Consider the following 20,778-nt stretch of genomic DNA (forward strand, 5'->3'; position numbering starts at 1 on the left):
ATTGAATGGCAACCCCCAAAGGCTCGCAAACAGCTCCAGAGCTTTCTAGGTTTTGGCAACTTCTACTGTCAATTCATCCCCTCTTTTGCTAAAATTGCCCTGTCCCTTACAGGACTACTAAAAACAGGCAAAGGAGGAGGGAAACCACGACCGGGCCAACCACTAGGATGGACTATGAGCTGCCAAGCAGCTTTTGAGAATTTGAAAACACTATTTGCTGCTGAACTGGTTCTAAACCACCCCTGCCCAGGGGAGCCCTTTGTAAACCAAGCTGAGGCCAGTGACGTTGCAGTTGGAGCTGTATTACTGCAAAAGAATAAAAATGGGGTCCTGCAACCCTGAAAGCGAGAGGAGATGGGCAGTCTGGGAGAAGGAACCCTTTGCAATTAGGTGGACTCTATTAAACTGGTGACACTATCTTGAACAGAGCAAGGTGCCTTTTGAAGTATGATCAGATCACAAAAATCTAGATGCACTGAAAACCCGCTGCAAATTGTCCCAAAAACATGTGCAGTGTGCACAGTACTTTAACCATTTCATTCTAAAGTACATACCGGGAGGAAAAAAACTTCCTAGCTGATGCATTATCGAGATTACCCCAGTAGAAAAGTGAATGCGAAGACGTTAATGAGGCAATCATCCCCAGTCCACAAACTGCTGCTCAACTCACACCTCGCAGGGCGCCAAACCCTGATGACCCTGGGGCAAAGACAATAAAACAAACGCTTCTCACCGATCAATGGTTCAAAGACAATCAAGCCTCTCTAAAATGCAGGGATGGTTTGGCTTACAAGGCGTGGGGGGGGAAAAACTATTTGCCTGAATCCCTCTGTCTTTTTTTTATAAATAAGTCTTTATTTACATTTCATGTTAAAAACACACACCATATACCAGCAAAGACAAAAAAACATATACAATATATAGAAAACAAAGAAATCAAAAAATTGGAAACCATTTCAAAAAAATCAAATTGTATCTACTTCTAAACTGACAATTATATTCCACTCACTAAATCTCTTATAACTATCCAACTCCAAAGCTTATTCATTAACAAAAACTATATCACTTCATTTTTGACCAACCTCCAAGCCACCCTGATTTCTTTAATCTTTTATCCATCCAAATATACCATTTATTCCATGATAGAAATGCTGGTGTCTCTTCTTTACCCTTCAATTTCTTGGTCAATGTGTCTGCTTCTGCACAATCAAGTATTCTCCTAATTATAGCTTCATCCAGCGGGGTATGATTTGCCTTCCAAAATTGAGCATACCCCATCCTTGCCGCCGTTAAGATATGTAAAACCAAATACCATATTCCCCTCTTAATATTTCCAGGCCTGAAGCCAAGCAGGTACGTCTCTGGTTTAAGATCAACTAAACACCCTGTGATTTCCTCTATCCATTTTTGGATTTTCGTCCAATATCTAACCACTTCCGGACATGTCCACCATAAGTGATAATACATGCCTGTCCGTTTACCACACTTCCAACAATCGGCCGACAATCCGGGGAACATTTTGGAAAGTCTAGCCGGAGGGAGATGCCATCTATAAAGCATTTTGTATATGTTCTCCTTATATGACGTGGCAACCACCAGCCTCATATTAATCCACCAAATCTCTTCCCATTTCTCAAGTGGAAGTGCATAACCAAAATTCTCCCAGGCAATCATCGCGTCTTTTACCACCTCCCCTACTACCCTGATTAGCAACAATTTATAACACTTAGATATCATCCCTTTCTCCGGACCCAGCAGAATCTTATCTAATTCCTGCAGATTCAGATAAAAACCCCTTCCTTCCTTATCCTTCTTATACCTTGACTGAATCTGCAGGTAGGCCCACCACTCCAATTGAAACCGTTGCTGAGCCAGATCTTGTCACGTTTTGAGTTCTCCCTCGCTATCTAAAAGTTCTTTGTAAGTTGGTCTTCCCTTCTTGAGTAGGGTTGGATGGGTCAAGGCTTCCAAGGTTGATAACCAACATGAAATTTGCACATAGTACTTGGCCCTTATCCCAATTCCGAATCAGTATATCCCTTATGTAATGATGAGTAAACTGTTTGCTTGGAGGAGTACCTTCCCGCCAAAGAGCAGCATGCCATCCCTGCAACAAATTGAATCCTTCCAAACTCATAGATTATTTCTTAAACTTATCCATTCCTTGCCCCAAACTAAGAGGGCAGCCTGATAATAAAGTTCCCAATTCGGCAGGCCAAGGCCCCCTCTTTCCTTGATTTCTTGCATCATTTTTTCCCCAATCCTGGGCCTTTTCCTCTACCATACAAATCTGGAAACCACCCCCTCTAACTCTTTTAAAAATTTCATTGAATGTTTAACCGGTGCTGTCTGGAAAAGAAAATTCCATTTCGGCAAAATATTAATATTTCACCGTGGCTACCCTTCCTAATAATAACAACTGTATCCTACCCCATTTTCCCAAATCCATTTTTGTCTGTATCAGCAATTTAGAATAATTATCCTCCCTAATACTTGAACATCTTCCCGTCAACCAAATTCCTAAATATTTCACCTTCTTCACAATTTTAAACCCTGTAATGTCCTCTAACATCTGTTTAATTCTATTCAAAAGATTTTTCATTAAAATATTTGTCTTATCTTTAGACCGGCCACATTTCCAAATTCCTCAATTCTTTTTAGTAATTCCGTGCTGGATTCCAGAGGGGTTTCCAAAACAAAAACCATATCATCTGCAAATTCCTGCAGTTTGTAAATTTGGTCTCTTATCTGAAGAGTTCTAAGGTTAAAATAAATAAAAGTGGGGAGAGTGGACAACCCTGCCTAGTGCCCTTACAGATATCATTTTTTATCCCATTTATATCCCACCCTTCTCTGAAGACTCGGGGCCGCTTACAATCTAAAAAGCACAAATCAATGTGCTTAGCAATTTGTCAGTTAAATTCCCATTTATCAACAATCTCGCTTCTTGCTTAGTATAAATTGCTTTAATCATATTACAGAATTTAGCCCCAAACTCCATATGTTCCAACTGACACATTCGGAAGTCCCAATTTACCCTATCGAATGCTTTTTGAGCATCGATAAATGTTAAAGCTAATTGTTTATCTGGTCGGCTTTCATAATACTCCAGAACATTTAATATAATTCTGAGATTATCCTTTATTTGTCTGGTGGGGAGGAACCCATTCTGGTCTGTATGTATGAATTGGTTTAAGTACATTTTTAATCTATCAGCAATTATTGTCGCAAATATTTTATAATCTGAATTAAGAAGGGATATTGGCCTATAATTTTGAATATGCTTCGAATGAGAATCATCCTTAGGGATCAAACTAATATTTGCCTCCAACCAAGTTTGCGGGACTATAGCCTTATCCAAAATTTCATTAAATAGATCTTTCATATGTTTTCCAAGCGCTTCCACTAATACCTCATACAATTCTGCAGGAATTCTGTCAGTGCCTGGGATTTTTTGACATTTCTGTTGTCTTACCGCTTTTTCAATTTCTGCTATTATCTCCTGATCTAAGGCCTCTTTCTCATTAGGAGGTAACTTAGGAAGGTCTGACTCCGTCAGGTATTGTTTAATCCTCTCCTCAGGAACCTTTTCTTTCTGATATAATTCTGTAAAAAACTCAGTCGCTATCTTTTCTTTCCCTTCTTTATCCCCTATCAGTGTCCCCTCTTATCCTCTAACTCAGACATGTCAAACACAAGGCCCGGGGGCCGGATCCGGCCCGTGAAGTGGTTTCATGTGGCTCGCGACGCCATCTTGGAAACAGTGAGGGAACGGCCCCCACTACCTTGGCCCTGGCCCAGAGACCCTCCTTCTGCCAGAGACCCTCAGATCTGTCCCACTCCTGCCCAGGCCCCCATAGGCACCCTTGTTGCGAACGATGTAGAGCTGGCCACGCCCACCCAGTAGGCCATACGCACTCTAGCCATGCCCACCCAGTAGGCCACGCCCACCCTGGCCATACCCACCCGGCCCCCTGAGGGCAACCGCAATGCTTATGTGGCCCTCAATGAAATTGAGTTTGACACCCCTGCTCTAACTGATCAATTCTTCTACTTTCCTTCTCTTTCCTTATTCTATAGCTAAGCCATCTCCCTGGCTTATTGGCATATTCAAAATAGTTCTGCCTCGCCACCCTAATTTGATGTGCTATTTTCTCTTGATCCACAAGGTTGAGTTTATGCCTCCAAAAATAAGCTGACTTTGTAATAATGCCACTTGGGGGGGCGAAAGCCCTAATAAGCAGGCATATACATAGAATGAAGGCTACTGCTAAGCACATTGGTTTGTGCTTAAATTGTAAGCCGCCCTGAGTCTTCGGAGAAGGGCGGGATATAAATGGGATTAAAAAAAATCCACCTGTTCCTTCCCATACTCTTTCTGTGGGTTTACCTGAAGAGCCTTCTCTGCCTTAGTAAGTTGCTCAGCAATTTCCCTCCTACTTTGCTCCTCCTTCCTACGTTTAACTGCCATCTGTTTTATTATCAAGCCTCTCAGATAAGCTTTAGCCGTGTCCCAAACTATTCGTAGGGGCATCGCTTCCGTCCTATTTTCTAAAAAAAACCAACAGGCTCATCTCTTAATTTTTTGTACAAAAACCGTATCCTTTAGAGCCTCCAGGTTCATCATCCATCTCACTCTACTCCCTCTTATCAACGTAATAGCCACCGGGTTGTGATCCGCCCATTCATTCGTCAAAATCATGGCATCTTTCACATAAGATATCAGCCCATCCGACAACCACACCATATCCAACCTAGACCACGAGTTATGCCTCAGGGAGTAGTAGGTATAACATTGAGAGGCCGGGTTAATCTCACGCCATATATCCCTAAGGCCAAATTCTTCGCACATATTCCTAAATACTTTGGGCAAGACCCTCCTATCTTTTCCTTTTTTCTTCTAAAAATCAACCCTCCCTGTTTTGTAATCCTTAGCCCTATCTACCACCGCATTAAAGTCCCCCAAGAGACACATCTACTCATACTCCAGGTCTAATATTTTCCGATATATTTTCTAGAAAAAGTCTCCCTGATTATTATTGGGTGCATATATGCCTACCAGTAACACTTTGCTTCCCACCATTTCTATCTCCAACATCAGGCTTCTACCCTCCGGGTCCGCCCATAACTCTTTTTATCAGTACTCCTTAACATACATTGCTACACCCTTCTTTTTCTCCTCAGCAGATGCTACAAATAATTTCCCTAGTTTAGGATAATTCAACAGATTAGTTTGGCATTTCTTAATATGAGTTTCCTGAAGGCATAATACATCGGCTCCACATTTCCTTAATCTAGTTAAGATATTTTTTCTCTTAACAGGAGCATTAAGACCATTAACAGTGAGCGTCAGAAAATTCACCCCTTGACACATCCTTACTTACGTGGGGCCTTAGATTTGGTACTCTGCCTAGTTACCCTTCTCCCTTTTCCTCTCCACCCCCCTCCCCTTCCCCCGGATTCCTCTCCTCCCTCTGACTTCTACTCTCCACTTCTCCATCACTCCCCTGATGTCAGGAGTTGTGCTGTATGTGCCACCATGAAAAGAATTCCAGGGAAAACCCTTGGTTTACTGCAGCCGGTGGCAGACCCTTCTCAACCATGGGAAGAAATAGCTGTGGACGTTATTGTAGACCTACCTGAAAGTACAGGAATACTGTCATTTGGACTGTGATAGACCTGTTCTCGAAGCAGGTTCATTTCATTACTTGCAAAGGACTCCCATCAGCCCAACGACTCACTAAATTGTTCCTGAAACATCTATTTGCTGTATGGCGCCCCTAAGCGAGTAATTTCAGATGGGTGCAGTTCACAGCAATGTTTTGGAGGAGTTTTCTTAAATTAGTTGGATCATCTCAAGGCCTATCATCTGCTTTTCATCCAGTGGGGCTGTGGAATCCACTAACAAGATGGTGGAGCAATATCTCAGATGTTATGTTTCATACCAACAAACAAAGTGGACAGATCTCCCTTTCGCAGAGCTGGCTTACAATAATTCTGTTCACAGCAGCACTGGCTAAAACGCCTTTCAGGGTAGCCACAGGAAAAGAATTCAGCCCAATACCTGAATACCCTCAGTTGCCCTCCACTTCCCAGACACTTGATCAGTGGGTGACAGGATGGGAAGAAATTTGGAGAAACAGGAAAGCTGCTTTGAAAAAGACTTCTGAGACTTATAAAAACCAGGCTGATAAAAAGAGGGCTCCCCAAAGAACATTCTAGGTTGGGAAAAAGGTTTATCTGTCAACCAAATATTTACGCCTAAAATTACCCCATAAGAAATTAGGACCAGAATTCTTGGGCCCTTTCCCCATTGTAAGGATCATCAACCCAGTCACAGTAGAATTGAAACTCCCTAGGATTTTAGGGAAAATTCACCCTGTTTTTCATTGCAGCTTGTTGAAACCTTTTCAAGAATCCACTTTAAGACCTCCCCCTAAGAAGGCACCCGGACCCCTCGTAGTGGTGGGTCAAGCCCACTATGAAGTAAAGCGTATTCTTGATTCTAGAATTTTTACAGTACCTAGTACAATGGAAGGGATACTCGTTGTCTGAAGCCACGTGGCTGAAATCTAGTGATGTGAAAGCCGACCGACTCATCAAGTTTTTATGAGAAACACCCCAACAAACTGAAAGATAATTCCTAACGTGTGCTTTTAATTATGCTACAGAGTCTATCCTTTTTGTAAAGGGCGGGGCAGATGTCAATGCTGCTAACATTGGATGTTCTTGCTTGACAACTGGGAGATGTAGCCTTCCTTTAACTCCTATATTATTTTTAGAGCTAGAATTAGTGGACACGGAGGAGTAGAGAGAATGTATGTCAAGACTGTTTATAATAAGAGAAGATAAGAATTTGGCAGGTTGTTGGGAGGGAAAGTTTGCATTTTAAACTAATTGGAGAATATGATTTATGACGTTAAATTAAGGGAGGGAATTGTGTTTGATGTGTTCAGGGGAGGAGAATTCAGATCTTGGCTTCTAATATGTACGTGCCGAAGCTATGCGAGTATAATAAAAGATTCTTTAAGGTAAACAATGCCTAGAAGTTCTTTGGAGTACTGCATTTGTTGGAACCATGACATTAGGTTGCCTACCCCTGCTGCCAAGGCCATTTTCTTCAGTCTGTGCACTGGGCGCTTCTGAGCATAGGATAGGGTGGTTGATAGTGCTGGGCTAGCAGCAGAGAGATAACAGTTTGTGTTCTTCACTCAGTCATGGAATGTCGCCAGTGATTATCCATACAGACCACTGAGTTGCATTTGCTAGCAAACCTCTGAGATGCCCCTGCAGCCCAATAGTTAAGTAAAATATTGACAGCAAGCTGAATTAGTCCTGAATGGGCACAGTACAGGAAGAATCCAACAGGACCAGTGGGTCAAACTGTTTAGATCGTTGCCATGCTGCCCTTGAAGGCAGGGATAAATGATGAACCCCAAATGGGATTATCAAAAATATTCCAACATCAAGATGTACTCTACAGTAAGGGTTGCCAGCCCCCAGCCCATGGAGCAGTACCGGGCCACGGCATGCCAGCAACCAGGCCGCATAAGCAAGCAAAGTCCCACCCACAGGATGCAGGCAGCACACAACCCCTCCCAGACTGTGAAAAACCACCCTCCATGAAACTCGTCCCAGTGCCCCAAAAGTTGGGGACCTGTGCTCTACAGGATGCCTGCCTAATGTAATGGGCCAACGGTATATTAGCTGTGGTTCTAATTTAGGTCAGGGCTGTTCAGGAAGCTGCTAATGCTTTGCTGGAACCCAGTGTGCACAATGTTTGCATGCTTGATATATGTTGAATCTTCATGCTTCTCCCTGTTCTCTCTCTTCTTCCCCATTACTGCTAGGGAGTTGTTCTCGCTGAGAGGCTTGTGGTATCCCAAGGGGTATGCGTGTGTTTGTGTGTGTGTGAGAGAGAGTAGGAAAGAGAAGAAGAAAAAACACCCTGAAGGAAATGAGTTTTGTGTGTTGCTGTCAAGAAACCTGTAATGACTAATCCATTGTCACCACTCCAGAGACCTGAGTTGAATTTTTCTGCAGCATAATTAATGTCCTCCTATCTAGCTGGTTGTTCTGGGAGGCTCCCACTATCAAGTGTTTCCTCAAAGAAGTCACAGACCTGCCCCAGGGAACATACAGGAGGAGGAAGGTGACTTGACCCCCCTCCAAAGAGCTTGCAGGGTCCCTACAAACTACACTGTGTATATGTTTGTGTGCTCCTGTGGTACATTTGCTATAGTATAGAGCAGGGGTCTTCAAACTCGGCCCTTTTATGACTCATGGACTTCAACTCCCAGAATTCCTCAGCCAGTGTGCCTGTCTGAGGAATTCTGGGAGTTGAAGTCCATGAGTCATAAAAGGGCCGAGTTTGAAGACCCCTGGTATAGAGTATGAAATATAACACATATTTTACATCTTTCAATCTAAGCTTCAAACTTTGATTCTGAGGAAATGGACTGTTCTTCTGACTGGGAACTTAATGGCTTTTGAACTCAACGTGTAGATCAGTCCCTCAGATTCTTAGATTGGTTTTCTTTAATTTTGCTTGATATTTTTATATAGCCCTGTCAGAGATTCAGAGGCTTTGGGATCATTGCAAGGGTTTCCAACTCCTAACCACAATGAGACACGATAAGATGTGCACTAAAATATGACACCAAAGAAAGAGGAAAATTGATTAAGTATAATTTTACTATTTTAAAGTCTAGAAATTTTGCACATGTTTAAATTCAAAGTCATTTAGACTTGAGACTTAGGTCAAGAGCCTTTTGCTTTTTCCACACAGCTAGCCTGGTCCTGGTTGTTGGGTGTCCTTCAAAGGGATCATATGCAATGTGACCTTCGCAAAACTAATTATAATCTTTCTTTTTGAATTGTGTTGGTGTTTCCTCAGAGAAGTCACAGACCTGCCCCAGGGAACATACAGCAGGAAGAGCAGGAGGAGAAAGGTGATTTTTGACTCCCCTTCAAAGAGCTTTGTGTGTGTGCGCGCGCGCACGTGCGCAGGTGGCAACTTTTGACTCCAGAGCTTGAAATAAACAATCTTGGAATTCTTTGGTGTCTTCCAATCCTAGCAAAATCAGGATCATTCATCTACATAGCTAAAATGTCACTTCTGCTGCTACAAATGATGTTCCTCTCTTTATTTGAAGGAATTTTTGAAAAATATTAAGGTGCCCTGGAAGAGAAGTTAAAGAGCAAGAAACATCTCTCGTGTTGGGAAGAGAGCTTTGCATTACCCTATCCCAATGTTTACAGAAATGCTGACAATTTCCTTTTTTTTCTTTCTCAAAAGCTATTCATGATTCTTACACAATGCTGTTTTAGAAATGAAACCTACCATTGTTTTTCCTCACCTCTCTCTACAATGGGGGGGGGGGAACCACAAAAGTATCAGCCTCTCTGTGCTGCTCTTCCCCGCCCCCAGCCATCAAAGGCTAACAAGAAGGCCCCTAAAAACAAAGATCACAGCAGGAGTTGTGAATAAACCTGGAAATCCTGTGCTCAAAATCACAATCCCTTTTCTCCTCAACTCAATATTCCTACAGCTCTTCTCCACAAAGGTCACTTGCAAGGCAGAACAGCCTTTACATCTGAAATTTTACACTGCTTTTGTCACTGCCCCAAACTCCCCCAATATATGTGCTACTCATATGATTTCTTCCATTTGCCTGCCTCATTCTTGACCCAATCTGAACTGACATGCTTGGTGCACCGCATTCCTGGAACAGTTAGGAAAAGATGAACTTTGAACCAGCTCTACTTCTCCTCTTGCTTTCTCCTCATATGAGCCACAATCTGTATAGTATGTGTTAGTGCTCCTATCCTGAGGAGATGCTGGCTGGGGAATTCTCAAAATTTCAAGGACATCCAGCTAGAAGAAGGCTGGGACTCTGCATGTGATATTTCTATCATGATAAAAATGCAAATGACACCGCTATAAAGATTTTTGCAGAATTTCTCCCTTCCTTCACATCTAATACTATGACATATTTGATTTAAAAGAATCAGGCCAGAAAGTAAATAGCCAGTTTCTCAGCTGGACGTACAATGGGACATTAAAAATGAAATTCAAGCCTTCTCTACACTCATCACTTTGGACCTAATGTGGATTTTCTTGTGTGCGATAAGGGTGGAATGTTTCCTGAAGCACTGTTCACACTCGGGGCACGTAAATGGTTTCTCCCCTGTGTGTATACGCACATGGTTTATAAGGTTAGACCTAGTACTGAAATCTTTCCCACAGTCTGGACACTCGTACGGTTTCTCTCCTGTGTGAGTCCTCTGGTGTATCACCAGCTCAGAATTCCGAAGGAAACATTTCCAACAATCTGGACACTCATATAGTTTCTTCCCTGTGTGAATCTTCTGGTGTATCACCAGGTGGGAATTCAGACAGAAACCTTCCCCACAATCTGGGCATTCATATACTTTGTCTGCTGTGTGACTCCTCTGGTGTCTCACCAGGCTGGAATTCTGACTAAAACATTTTCCACAATCCAGACACTCATAAGGTTTCTCCCCTGAGTGAGTTCTCTGATGTATCACCAGGGAGGAATTCTGACTGAAACCTTTTCCACACTCCAGACACTTATACGGTTTCTCGCCTGTGTGAATCTTCTGGTGTATTACCAGGTAAGAATTCCGACTGAAATTTTTTCCACAAATCAGGCACTCATACGGTTTCTCCCCTGTGTGTGTTGCATGGTGTCTCACTAGGTCAGAATTCCGAATGAAAGTTTTTCCACAATCTGGACACTCATATGGTTTCTCTCCTGTGTGAGTCCGCTGGTGTACCACCAAATGTGAATTCCAATTGAAACTTTTTCCACAATCTGGACACACATATGGTTTCACTCCTGTATGAGTCCGTTGATGTACCACCAAGTGTGAATTCCAGTTGAAATTTTTGCCACAAACTGGACACTCATATGGTTTCTCTCCTGTGTGAGTCCTCTGATGTATCACTAGGTCAAAATTCTGACTGAAACATTTTCCACAATTCAGACACTCATATGGTTTCTCTCCTGTGTGTGTCCTCTGGTGTATCACCAAGTCACAATTCCGAATGAAACATTTTGAACAATCTGGACACTCATATGGTTTCTCTCCTGTGTGAATCTTCTGGTGTATCACCAGGTGGGAATTCTGACGGAAACCTTTTCCACATTCTGGACACTCATATGGTTTGTCTCCTGTATGTGTCCACTGGTGTATCATGAGACTGGAATTCTGACTGAAACTTTTGCCACAAACTGGACATTCATACATGGTGTATTATCAACTGTGATTTACTATCCATGCTTTCCCCACAATATGCATATCTATGGTGTTTTTCCACCATTGGCATTCTTGGATTCTGAAGCAAGTTAAAAATTCTTTGGATCCCTCGTTCGATGGAGTTTTGACTCAAGCTAGTTTTCTTCCTCACCGGTAAAGCCTGCAGTGCTTTCCACCCTACATGGCCATCCAAGTGATCTTTTCCTTCCCACTGACTTCCCATGTTTTTTGAATATGGAAAAAAATCCCCTTGATCTTTTCATGCAATATTTCCTTGAGTTCCACATACTTTATTTTGTCCAGTTCAATATTCTTTTCATGGTTTTCTTCCTTTTTCTCTCAACCTGCTACTGAAGAAAAGTCTGTGGTTTTCTGGAGGAAATGGAAATGGTTTTGATTGTTGGCTTGATTTTCTTTCCTTTTCAATGATGCTTGTTATTCTCAGTTGTCCAGAGTACTTATTGCCATCCGCTTTGTCTATAAAATTCACACAAGAGGGTTAGTTTAATTGTGGTCTATAAAATGGTTAGTCAACATAATGAAAACAAAGCATAAATTACAATTAAGAAGCAAACATGCTACAATGTTAATAAAACCTCTTACATTACTCAAAGTTCATTATCTGTTTATATAAGTCTATAAGTCTAGTGAGACCCAACTTCAAATATCCAGTGAGTCATGAGTCAGTGACATTACAATATGTGTTGTCCTCACTTACTGACCACAACTACCGACAGGCAACTTTTAAACTGTGGTCATTAACCAAGATGTCACATTATAGTGCCAATTTACAACATCAGTTCTAGCTGCAATCATTAAGCAAATCACCATGGGTTGTTATGTGCAATGTAACATGATTCTGAGTTGCAACTTTCTGTCAGTTTCCCAACTGATTTTGTTAGTTGGAAACCAGCTGTGAAGGTCTCACTCATGGCAATTCCATGACTGTGGGACACTACAACTGTCACAACTGCAAGCCAGTGCCAGTACCCAAATAACTGCAACAGCCACAACTTTGAAGACAAGTTGTATATTTCCTTGTTCAGTGCCACCATATCTCTGATGGGGCAGTGAAAAAGTAGTAAGCTAGGGCTATGTACACAACTGAAAATTCCAAATGGTGTTCAAAAGCTATTTTTTTTTAAAAAAAATGCTGGGTTAAGCACGGTTGAACCTGGTTAATACACTAGATGGGGCACCACGGGGAAATCCAGTGTTTATTAGCTAGACATGGAAAGTAAGAAAACAAGCCCAGAAGAAAGCAATAGCAAATCAGCCTCATCTTGTTGCCAAGAAAGCAACCTCCATAAAATCACAAGGCATCAAACCTAACTTGGAGACTTTGCAACCACGAGAAAATTGCAGGCGTCGCTTTTAAAGCATGCAGCACTAGTGGTGTAAAATTTACTTTATTTATAAAATATGCAGCACCCGACACGTTTCAGCCTTGTTGCCTCTCTGCTTCTACACCGTGGACGAAACCAAACAGCCCTACTTGCTCCCGGCTTCTCCTCCGACTCTTCGACTCACCTTCCAGCATTAGCTTCGACTCTGGGAAGAGCGCGAGAGCCATCTACACCACCAGCATAGTCACATTGCTGAACCGGAAGACATTCTTCTAACCTCTTTCTCGTCTTCTCCGACGTCCTCTCTACCAATTTAATACTCTATGGTTCAACCCTTTCCAAACTACCGATGCCGCCTCTGCGCTGACAGTTCCTTAATCTCCAGCCTTGCTGATCTATACAGCGCCATCTAACGACAGATCCTATTTTCTACCTTTGTATTTATAATTAGATTAAAAATTTCTAATAAAAAAAGTATCAGTCAAAGAGTGAGTGGGACGACTTTTATATACTTTTGCATGCACATCTGTATTGCCAACCTTTTTTTTTACAACCCTTTGAAGTGCTTTTTGGAAACATGTATCATATATAGAGAATCATCTGCTCTTTCTAAGCTGCCTTTCTCTAAGCTTTGCTGCATATGTCTCTCACTTTGACCTAAGAAAGACTTCTTTTTCAAGGGAATTTACAGAAACACATGACATTTAGCAGTTAACAGACTTAAAATATCCTCCAGGAGCAAATCTGGCTTGTTGGGAACATCAACTTTAAGACATATGGGCGGGCTAAAAATCATTCTTGGCCAGCATGAGTGAAGCTGGCTCCCTTTGAGCTTCTGGAACTGATGTGCTGCTGTGTCTTAAAATCTTGACAGCCACAGAAAATCAGTCACAAGGTTTTAAGAATGCAGAGAGGCTTTGATCTCCACTGAGAATTACCCTTACCAAAGCACAGGAATCTTTAGATCAGTTTTCTGCAGATTAGTACCCTCCAAGCGTTCTGCCCAAGCTGTTTGGGAACAATAAGACCGAACTCTTAGAAATTGGGGAACGCAGCTAGCAATTCTGCCCTCTGGCAAGCTCTTGACTCTGCAAGAATGCAGATGGAAAGATAATATCTCCTATTTAAATGTAATTTGGAAGCAATACCAGTGAGTAATAAATAGAACAGTTTGCTTCATGGAGTTGTGGATGCTTGAAATAAACAATCTTGGAATTCTTTGGTGTCTTCCAATCCTAGCAAAATCAGGATGCTTCATCTCTGGAGGTTTTCAAGAAAAGATTAGACTATCTATTGTTGAAAGCAAAGCCTTCATCTGGGTCCAGTTCAAGTTGGGAATAAACAAAATGGAGACTGCTTTAGAAAGGTTTATTGAAGAGCAGAGCAAGACAGTAGTGTGGCTCTGGGAAAGCTGACTACATGTATGAAGTAGCCGAAGGACCACTCGGGACGACAGGCTAATTAACTAGGGGTTTATTTAGAGCAAGGCAAAAACAGAATAATTCGTCCGGCTTTTATAGCCGGCATCTGTCAGTGAGGACCAATCAGGATCGTCCCTTTTGGCACCGCGTCTAACCGAACCAATCCTCGCCGTCTTCTCTTGACAGCTCTTGTTTCCGCATGGCTTGGTGTTTTGACAGCCGCGAGCTGTCAGTGGCTGCGCCTGTGCCTTGCAGGGAACTTTGACAGCTGTCAAAGTTCCCGTGTGTTCTCCTGTCAGATTTGTTTTCCCCTCACAGTAATAACGGAATAACTGTTTAACTTATTACTAATGTTTGTTTACGTATATAATACACCCCTTACCCCTCCCCTGGAGCGTTCCCTCCCCCTTGTTGGTTGTTGGAGCCGGCCCACTGGTAGTCCTTTAAATATGCGGGGGCTCTTCTGTTCCTGTTGGAGCGCCTTGGGGGTGGGGCGATGTCTGGTTCTGGTGGTAGTAAGTTCTCTTGCTCCTCTTCCTCTTGGGTTGGTATCGGTAATATTCCTGAGGGGGCTTGAAGTTGGTGGTCCCCTGGTTGGGGTTCTGGGCTGTGCTGTGGTTGTCTTGGCCTGAGTTGATCGATATGTCGTCGTAGATTGCCGTCACTATGTGTGGATATTAGATAAGAAATGGGTCCTGTTTGTTGTAGTACTGTCCCTTGGACCCATTTGTTTTTGGCTGTGTATGACCGTGCCCATATCATTTGCCCAGGTTTGAATGTGCGGGGTGGGGGGGTGATCTGTTTCTGCGGTGTAAGTGTCTGGATGTAGTCTGTCGAGCCGCGTTATCAGCCTCCTCCCCCATCTTAGTTCTGCAGGTGATTTGCCCGTTGTTGTGCATGGAGTTGTATGTTGTGACATTAGGAACTGGCTGAGTCGACGCTGCCAGTTCCCTCTTACGAATTTTTGTAAAGCTTCTTTGGTGGAGCGCACCATAATTTCAGCCATCCCGTTCGTCGATGGGTGGAACGGTGCAGACGTGACCAGTCTAATACAGTTCTTCATAGCGAACATCTGAAATTCACGAGAGGTGAATTGAGGTCCATTGTCTGAAACCATGATGTCTGGGAGGCCGTGGGTGGCGAGTATTTTCCTAAGGGCTTGTATAGTGGCTCCTGAAGTTGTTTTTCTAAGGGGAATGACTTCTAACCATTTAGAATAGCTGTCAACTACTATTAGGAAACTCTGCCCTTGGATTGGTCCTGCGAAGTCTAAATGTATGCGTGACCATGGGTTTTTTGTAGTTTCCCATTTGTGAATTGGGGCTTGGGGTGGCTCGCTTCGTGTTGCTTGACAGGTGTAGCACCCTCCCACATATTTTTCTATCTCTTTATCAATGCCAGGCCACCAGACATAACTTCTGGCTAGAGCTTTCATCTTGACTATGCCTGGATGTCCTTCGTGTAAGATGTCTAATGTTTGGGCTGTGTTCTTGTTGGGTATTACCACCCTGTGCCCCCATAAAAGGCATCCCATATGTGAAGACATTTCATTTTTTCTGTTATAGAATGGCTGGAATTGAGGGTGTGGGTTTTTTGCTGGCCATCCTGTTGTTGTCCACCTGAGGATTCTGCTGAGTATTTTGTCTTTAGCTGAATTGTTAGCTATAATCTTTGCAGAGAGGGGGCAGTCAGGAAGTTGGGAGATTGCTAGAATTAGCCCCGCTGGGGCTGGGGCTGGGTCCTTGCCTTGAATTGGCAGCCTGCTGAGGCAGTCTGCGTGTCCTAATTCCTTCCCTGGTTTATGTATTAATTTGTAAGAATATGCTGATAGGAAAGTGGACCAACGCAGTATTCTTGGTGAGAGAATCTGCGGTGTTGTTTTATTCCAAGTGAATATTCCTAGTAGGGGTTTGTGATTTGTGAATATGGTAAAGGGTCTCCCATAGAGGTAGTCATGGAACTTTTTTACCCCTGCGACTATTGCTAGTGCTTCTCTGTCGATTTGTGCGTAGTTCCTTTCTGCTTTTGACAGAGTGCGTGAATAAAAAGCTATGGGTCTTTGGGTGCCATCCTCGTATAGGTGACTTAATACTGCCCCAATTCCATAGGGAGATGCATCGCAAGCGATGCATATTGGTGTGTCTTCTCGGAAAAGGGTGATTGTTGAACTGTTACAGATAATTTTTTTTAATGACTGGAAGCTATTTTCATGTGTTTTGGTCCAGGACCAGGCAGTTCCCTTGTCTAGGAGCCTATGGAGAGGCTATGCTATGGTGGCTTTGTGGGGAAGGAAAGCGTGATAGAAGTTTAATAACCCTAAAAAGGCTTGGAGTTCTTGTTTATTCTTTGGGCTGGGCACTGTCTGAATAGCCCTTAGTTTTTCTGTGGTGGGGTGAATGCCTTGGGCGTCTATTTTGTACCCTAGGAATTCTGTGGATGTGACTCCGATGGAGCACTTTTCGCGTTTAAGTTTGAGACCGGCTTCTCTGAGCTGGCTCAGTACAGCTGACAGTCTGTCAGCTAAGTTTGCTTCGTTTTCTCCGGCGATGAGAACATCGTCGAAATATGGGCAGACCCCGGGTATTCCTTTCAGGGTTTTTTCCATAATACCTTGGAAGATACCCGGGGCTGCCGATATGCCAAATTGGAGTCTTTTCACTTTAAAGGCACCGCGGTGGGTGACAATTGTTTGAGCTTCCGCGGTGTCATTTGTGACAGGCAGTTGCAAGTACGCCTGCGTCAGATCAAGTTTTGCGAAAATGGCGCCGGAGCGGATGGAAGCAAATACGTCCCTTACCGCTGGCACCGGGTAAGCATGGGGGCTGAGGGCTAGGTTGAGGGTCGCCTTATAGTCTGCACATAATCTAATTTCCCCGTTAGGTTTCACTGGGGTGACTATTGGGGTCTCCCAGCTTCCCCCTTCCGTAGGTTCTAGTACCCCTAGTCCTACGAGGCGTTCTAGCTCATTTTCTATTTTTTCTTTAAGGGCAAATGGAACCCTCCTAGCTCTTATCTTTATGGGCTGGATGGCTGGGTTTAATTGTAAGGAGATGGGGGGGCCAGTGTATTTACCCAGAGTGCCATCAAAGACGTCTGCATACTTGTTGCAGACGGCTTCGAGGCTAGAGGCTTGGACTGCGTTTACCCCAGTAATGGCGATGCCCAGAGGGCTGAACCAGTTCAGCCCGATTAGGTTGGTGCGGTTCCCTGGAGTCACTAGAACTTCTAGGGGTCCCTTGAATTTTTTTGTATTCTACAGCAACCTTAGCCTTCCCTTCTAGAGGAATGGGGTTTTTTTGGAAATCTGCTAGATGGACCTGGGTTTTCTTAAGGGGAATTTCCCTATTGCTTCGCTGGCAGATCTCCTGATACGTTTTGAATGAGATTAAGGAGACTGCTGACCCGGAGTCCACCTCCATAGGGCAGGTGACTCCCTGAATTTTTACCCTGATCCTTACTTTTGAACTCAGGCTGTGTACCTTATCAATTGTTTCCACTAGGACCCCTGGTGTTTCCCCTATGTTTGCCTGGGTGGTTCGCCTACCTGGGGAATTGGCCTCCAGATCATGCACGTTGTCGCGGGGCCGGCTTCGGCACACTGGTTTGATGTGGCCGGTTTTTCCGCAATTGTGGCATTTTGCGTTTTGGAACCGGCAGCTTCCCCGGGCATGATTGCCCCCGCAGCTGGCGCAGGTGGCCCGTTGCTCGTATCGTGGTGGCGGGGGGTTTCTGGTTCTTCGGCGATCTGTCGTGTCGCTTCTTCGCTGTTGCCTACGTTCCATTCTGCGCTGAAGGGCCTCACTGTCTGTGAAGTCCACCGATTCGTCGCTGTCACTGAGGGTTGGGCTCTCTTGGTATACGGTTGCTGGACTCTCTGAAGTTGTGGTGGTCGATTTTTTCTTGTGGTTATACTCGTAGGCCATTATTTCTCGGGTCAATTCGGCTAGACTCATGTCGGGTTTAGATGTCAGTTTTTTCTGAAGCCGCTCATCCCTCAACCCTATCACCACCTGGTCTCTGATGCGGTCTTCCAGGTCGGGGAAACAGCAGTTACGAGCAGCGTGCCTGACCCCGGCGATGAAGTCATTTGCGGGTTCGTCCGGTCGCTGCTTCTTCTGGGTGAATTGTACCCGCCAATACAGCTCCGAGCGTGCCGGCATATAATGTTTGTTAAGTTGGTCTACCAGGTTTGCGTAGGAGACTTCGGTGATGGGTACCAGGCTGAACAGCCCGACGGCAGCGTCGTATACCGGGGGCCCGCTGATGTACAGGAGAGCGGCGGCCTTTGCTCTGTCGTCGGTGATTTTGCTGATGAGGAGAAATCCCTCGACTTGCCCCAGGTGTGATTGCCATCTCTCCGGATGGCGGGTATCGAATTCCCTCACACGCCCGAAGTTGGCCATGTCGTCCGGTCCTAGGTCTCGCTCCGTTGGAAGTTAAAACTTCCAGTGACAGCTCTGGCCGGGAACTCTCTTCCTCGGCCGTGACTTCAGCTCAGGAGCGATCCCACCTTCGTCGCCAGTGAAGTAGCCGAAGGACCACTCGGGACGACAGGCTAATTAACTAGGGGTTTATTTAGAGCAAGGCAAAAACAGAATAATTCGTCCGGCTTTTATAGCTGGCAGCTGTCAGTGAGGACCAATCAGGATCGTCCCTTTTGGCGCCGCGTCTAACCGAACCAATCCTCGCCGTCTTCTCTTGACAGCTCTTGTTTCCGCATGGCTTGGTGTTTTGACAGCCGCGAGCTGTCAGTGGCTGCGCCTGCGCCTTGCGGGGAACTTTGACAGCTGTCAAAGTTCCCGCGTGTTCTCCTGTCAGATTTGTTTTCCCCTCACAGTAATAACGGAATAACTGTTTAACTTATTACTAATGTTTGTTTACGTATATAATACAATGTAGCTAGGAGTGGTGGGTTTCTATATCTTCTGGGGCTCTTGAGGCTGTTTCCTGTTCCTGTTTGAGGCTTTGTATTTCCTGTGTCATGTACCTTGACCTGAGTGAGTGTGCCCTTTTGGTATTGGTGGGTTAATCCTATTATGTCATGTTTTTAGAGTTTGGTGGAACATGTAGATTTTAGGGGTCTTTGTCTTCCTAATCACTTTAGTTTCTAACTTCAACCTTTCTGAAAGGATTATTGAATTTGCATTTTTAAAAGCTAGCCTCAGCCTAGTTTTCTGGCTGGGGGAAAGACATTTCTGCCTTTTTAAAGATCTCCATTATTCCTTTGGAGAAATACATTCTGCCTTTTTAATATTTCCCAAAATATTTCTTTCTCTGGCTCTGTCTATCTATCTATCTATCTATCTATCTATCTATCTATCTATCTATCTATCTATCCATATTCACTCACACAAATATATAATTCTTTAAAGCCATATTTTGTAATAGTAGAATTACAAAATTATGAGCATCTTCAGGGAGGGTTGCTTCTCCAAAAGCTTGTCTTTGTGACACAATGAACTATAAACAGGAGTTTTAATGTAGACTACATTGGTAACAAAAGAGAGATGCTAAGAAATTGGATAATGGCTGTTTCAAACCGCCCTGAGTGCTATATATGTTGCTGTCAATCAAATCAGAATTAAGTATCATTCTGTACTTTGTGTCCTTCTAACTTTTGCCACTCTTCCCTGTCTGAAATCTATGAAAATTAGTGCAATTAGAGATAATGATCTCATGTGAAGTTTCCCCCCCTCCCCTTATTCCTGATCTCAGGGTTGCATTAAGTTTCCTCAGTTAGGTTGGCAATGTGATACAGCACTATTGTGTAGTCCTATCACACCTGTGCCTAGTTTCCTTTCATCTTTGGGTATATAATTCCACCAGTAAAAAAGGGGAATCCGCTTGTTCTTGGGATGCAATATGTTGAAAAATGAAAACCTTTAAAATGGGAGAAGAAACGTAGGAAATGGATCCTCCCAGGCCTTTTTTTCTCATAGAACACTCAGAACGGAGTTCCGGCACCTTTTTTGGATGGAACCTTGTAGGGTAGGCAAGGTGGGTTATATGACAGGACAAGAAGCAGGACAAGAAGCAACGGATGGAAACTAGTCAAGGAGAGAAGCAACCTAGAACTAAGGAGAAATTTCCTGACAGTTAGAACAATTAACCAGTGGAACAACCTGCCTCCAGAGGTGGTGAATGCTCCAACACTGGAGGTTTTTAAGAAGAGACTGGACAGCCATTTGCCTGAAATGGTATAGGGTATCCTGCCTGAGCAGGGGGTTGGACTAGATGACCTCCAAGGTCCCTTCCAACTTTATATTATTATTATTATTATTACATGTGTGAGTTCCGGCACCTTTTTCTTTTACAAAAAAAGCACTGGATCCTCCTACTCAGAACAAGGGATCCATCCTCATGATTGTGAAGAGACCCTGGGCGTCCACGGTGGCCACAAATCAAATCAGAAGGCGTTGAATTGCCTCTTTGCAGACTAAGTGATTTTGCGAAAAGCAAGAGCTGCGCCTATTAATACAATCGGTCAGAAAAGGTGCTACCAGGCTCCTCCTGACACACTTGTTATAAGGTTAGATATTCAGCAAATGGCAACCTCTCCAGCCCAGGAATTGCATGGGTGAAGGATGATGGGCCTGGTAGTCCAATGGCATCTGCAGGACTGCCTCGCCCTTCTTCAAGATCAATGAATTCCTAATTTGCACCTGTTGCAGCTGCGGATTACCGCAGGCAAGGGTCTTTGAAATTGCCGTGATTTTTCAGTGTCTCTT

At 43.7% G+C, this 20,778-nt stretch overlaps 2 protein-coding genes across 2 annotated transcripts in view; both read right to left on the reverse strand.

Annotated features, from left to right (window-relative positions):
* LOC310634740 (uncharacterized protein) overlaps positions 1 to 20,778 on the reverse strand; it is a gene marked incomplete at both ends in the record, with an annotated part of 362,395 nt that overhangs the window by 36,178 nt on the left and 305,439 nt on the right. The window lies entirely within an intron of this gene.
* Positions 8,682 to 12,928, reverse strand: LOC310635361 (uncharacterized protein). Its single transcript, XM_083354214.1, has 2 exons — positions 12,814 to 12,928; positions 8,682 to 11,760 (listed from the first exon to the last, which is right to left on the reverse strand). The coding sequence occupies exon 2, from the start codon at positions 11,272 to 11,274 to the stop codon at positions 10,075 to 10,077; it is 1,200 nt and encodes a 399-aa protein (XP_083210340.1). The 5' UTR covers positions 11,275 to 11,760; positions 12,814 to 12,928; the 3' UTR covers positions 8,682 to 10,074.

This window comes from Vipera ursinii, assembly GCF_947247035.1.
Source record: "Vipera ursinii genome assembly, chromosome: 2".
Classification (NCBI taxonomy): domain Eukaryota; kingdom Metazoa; phylum Chordata; class Lepidosauria; order Squamata; family Viperidae; genus Vipera; species Vipera ursinii.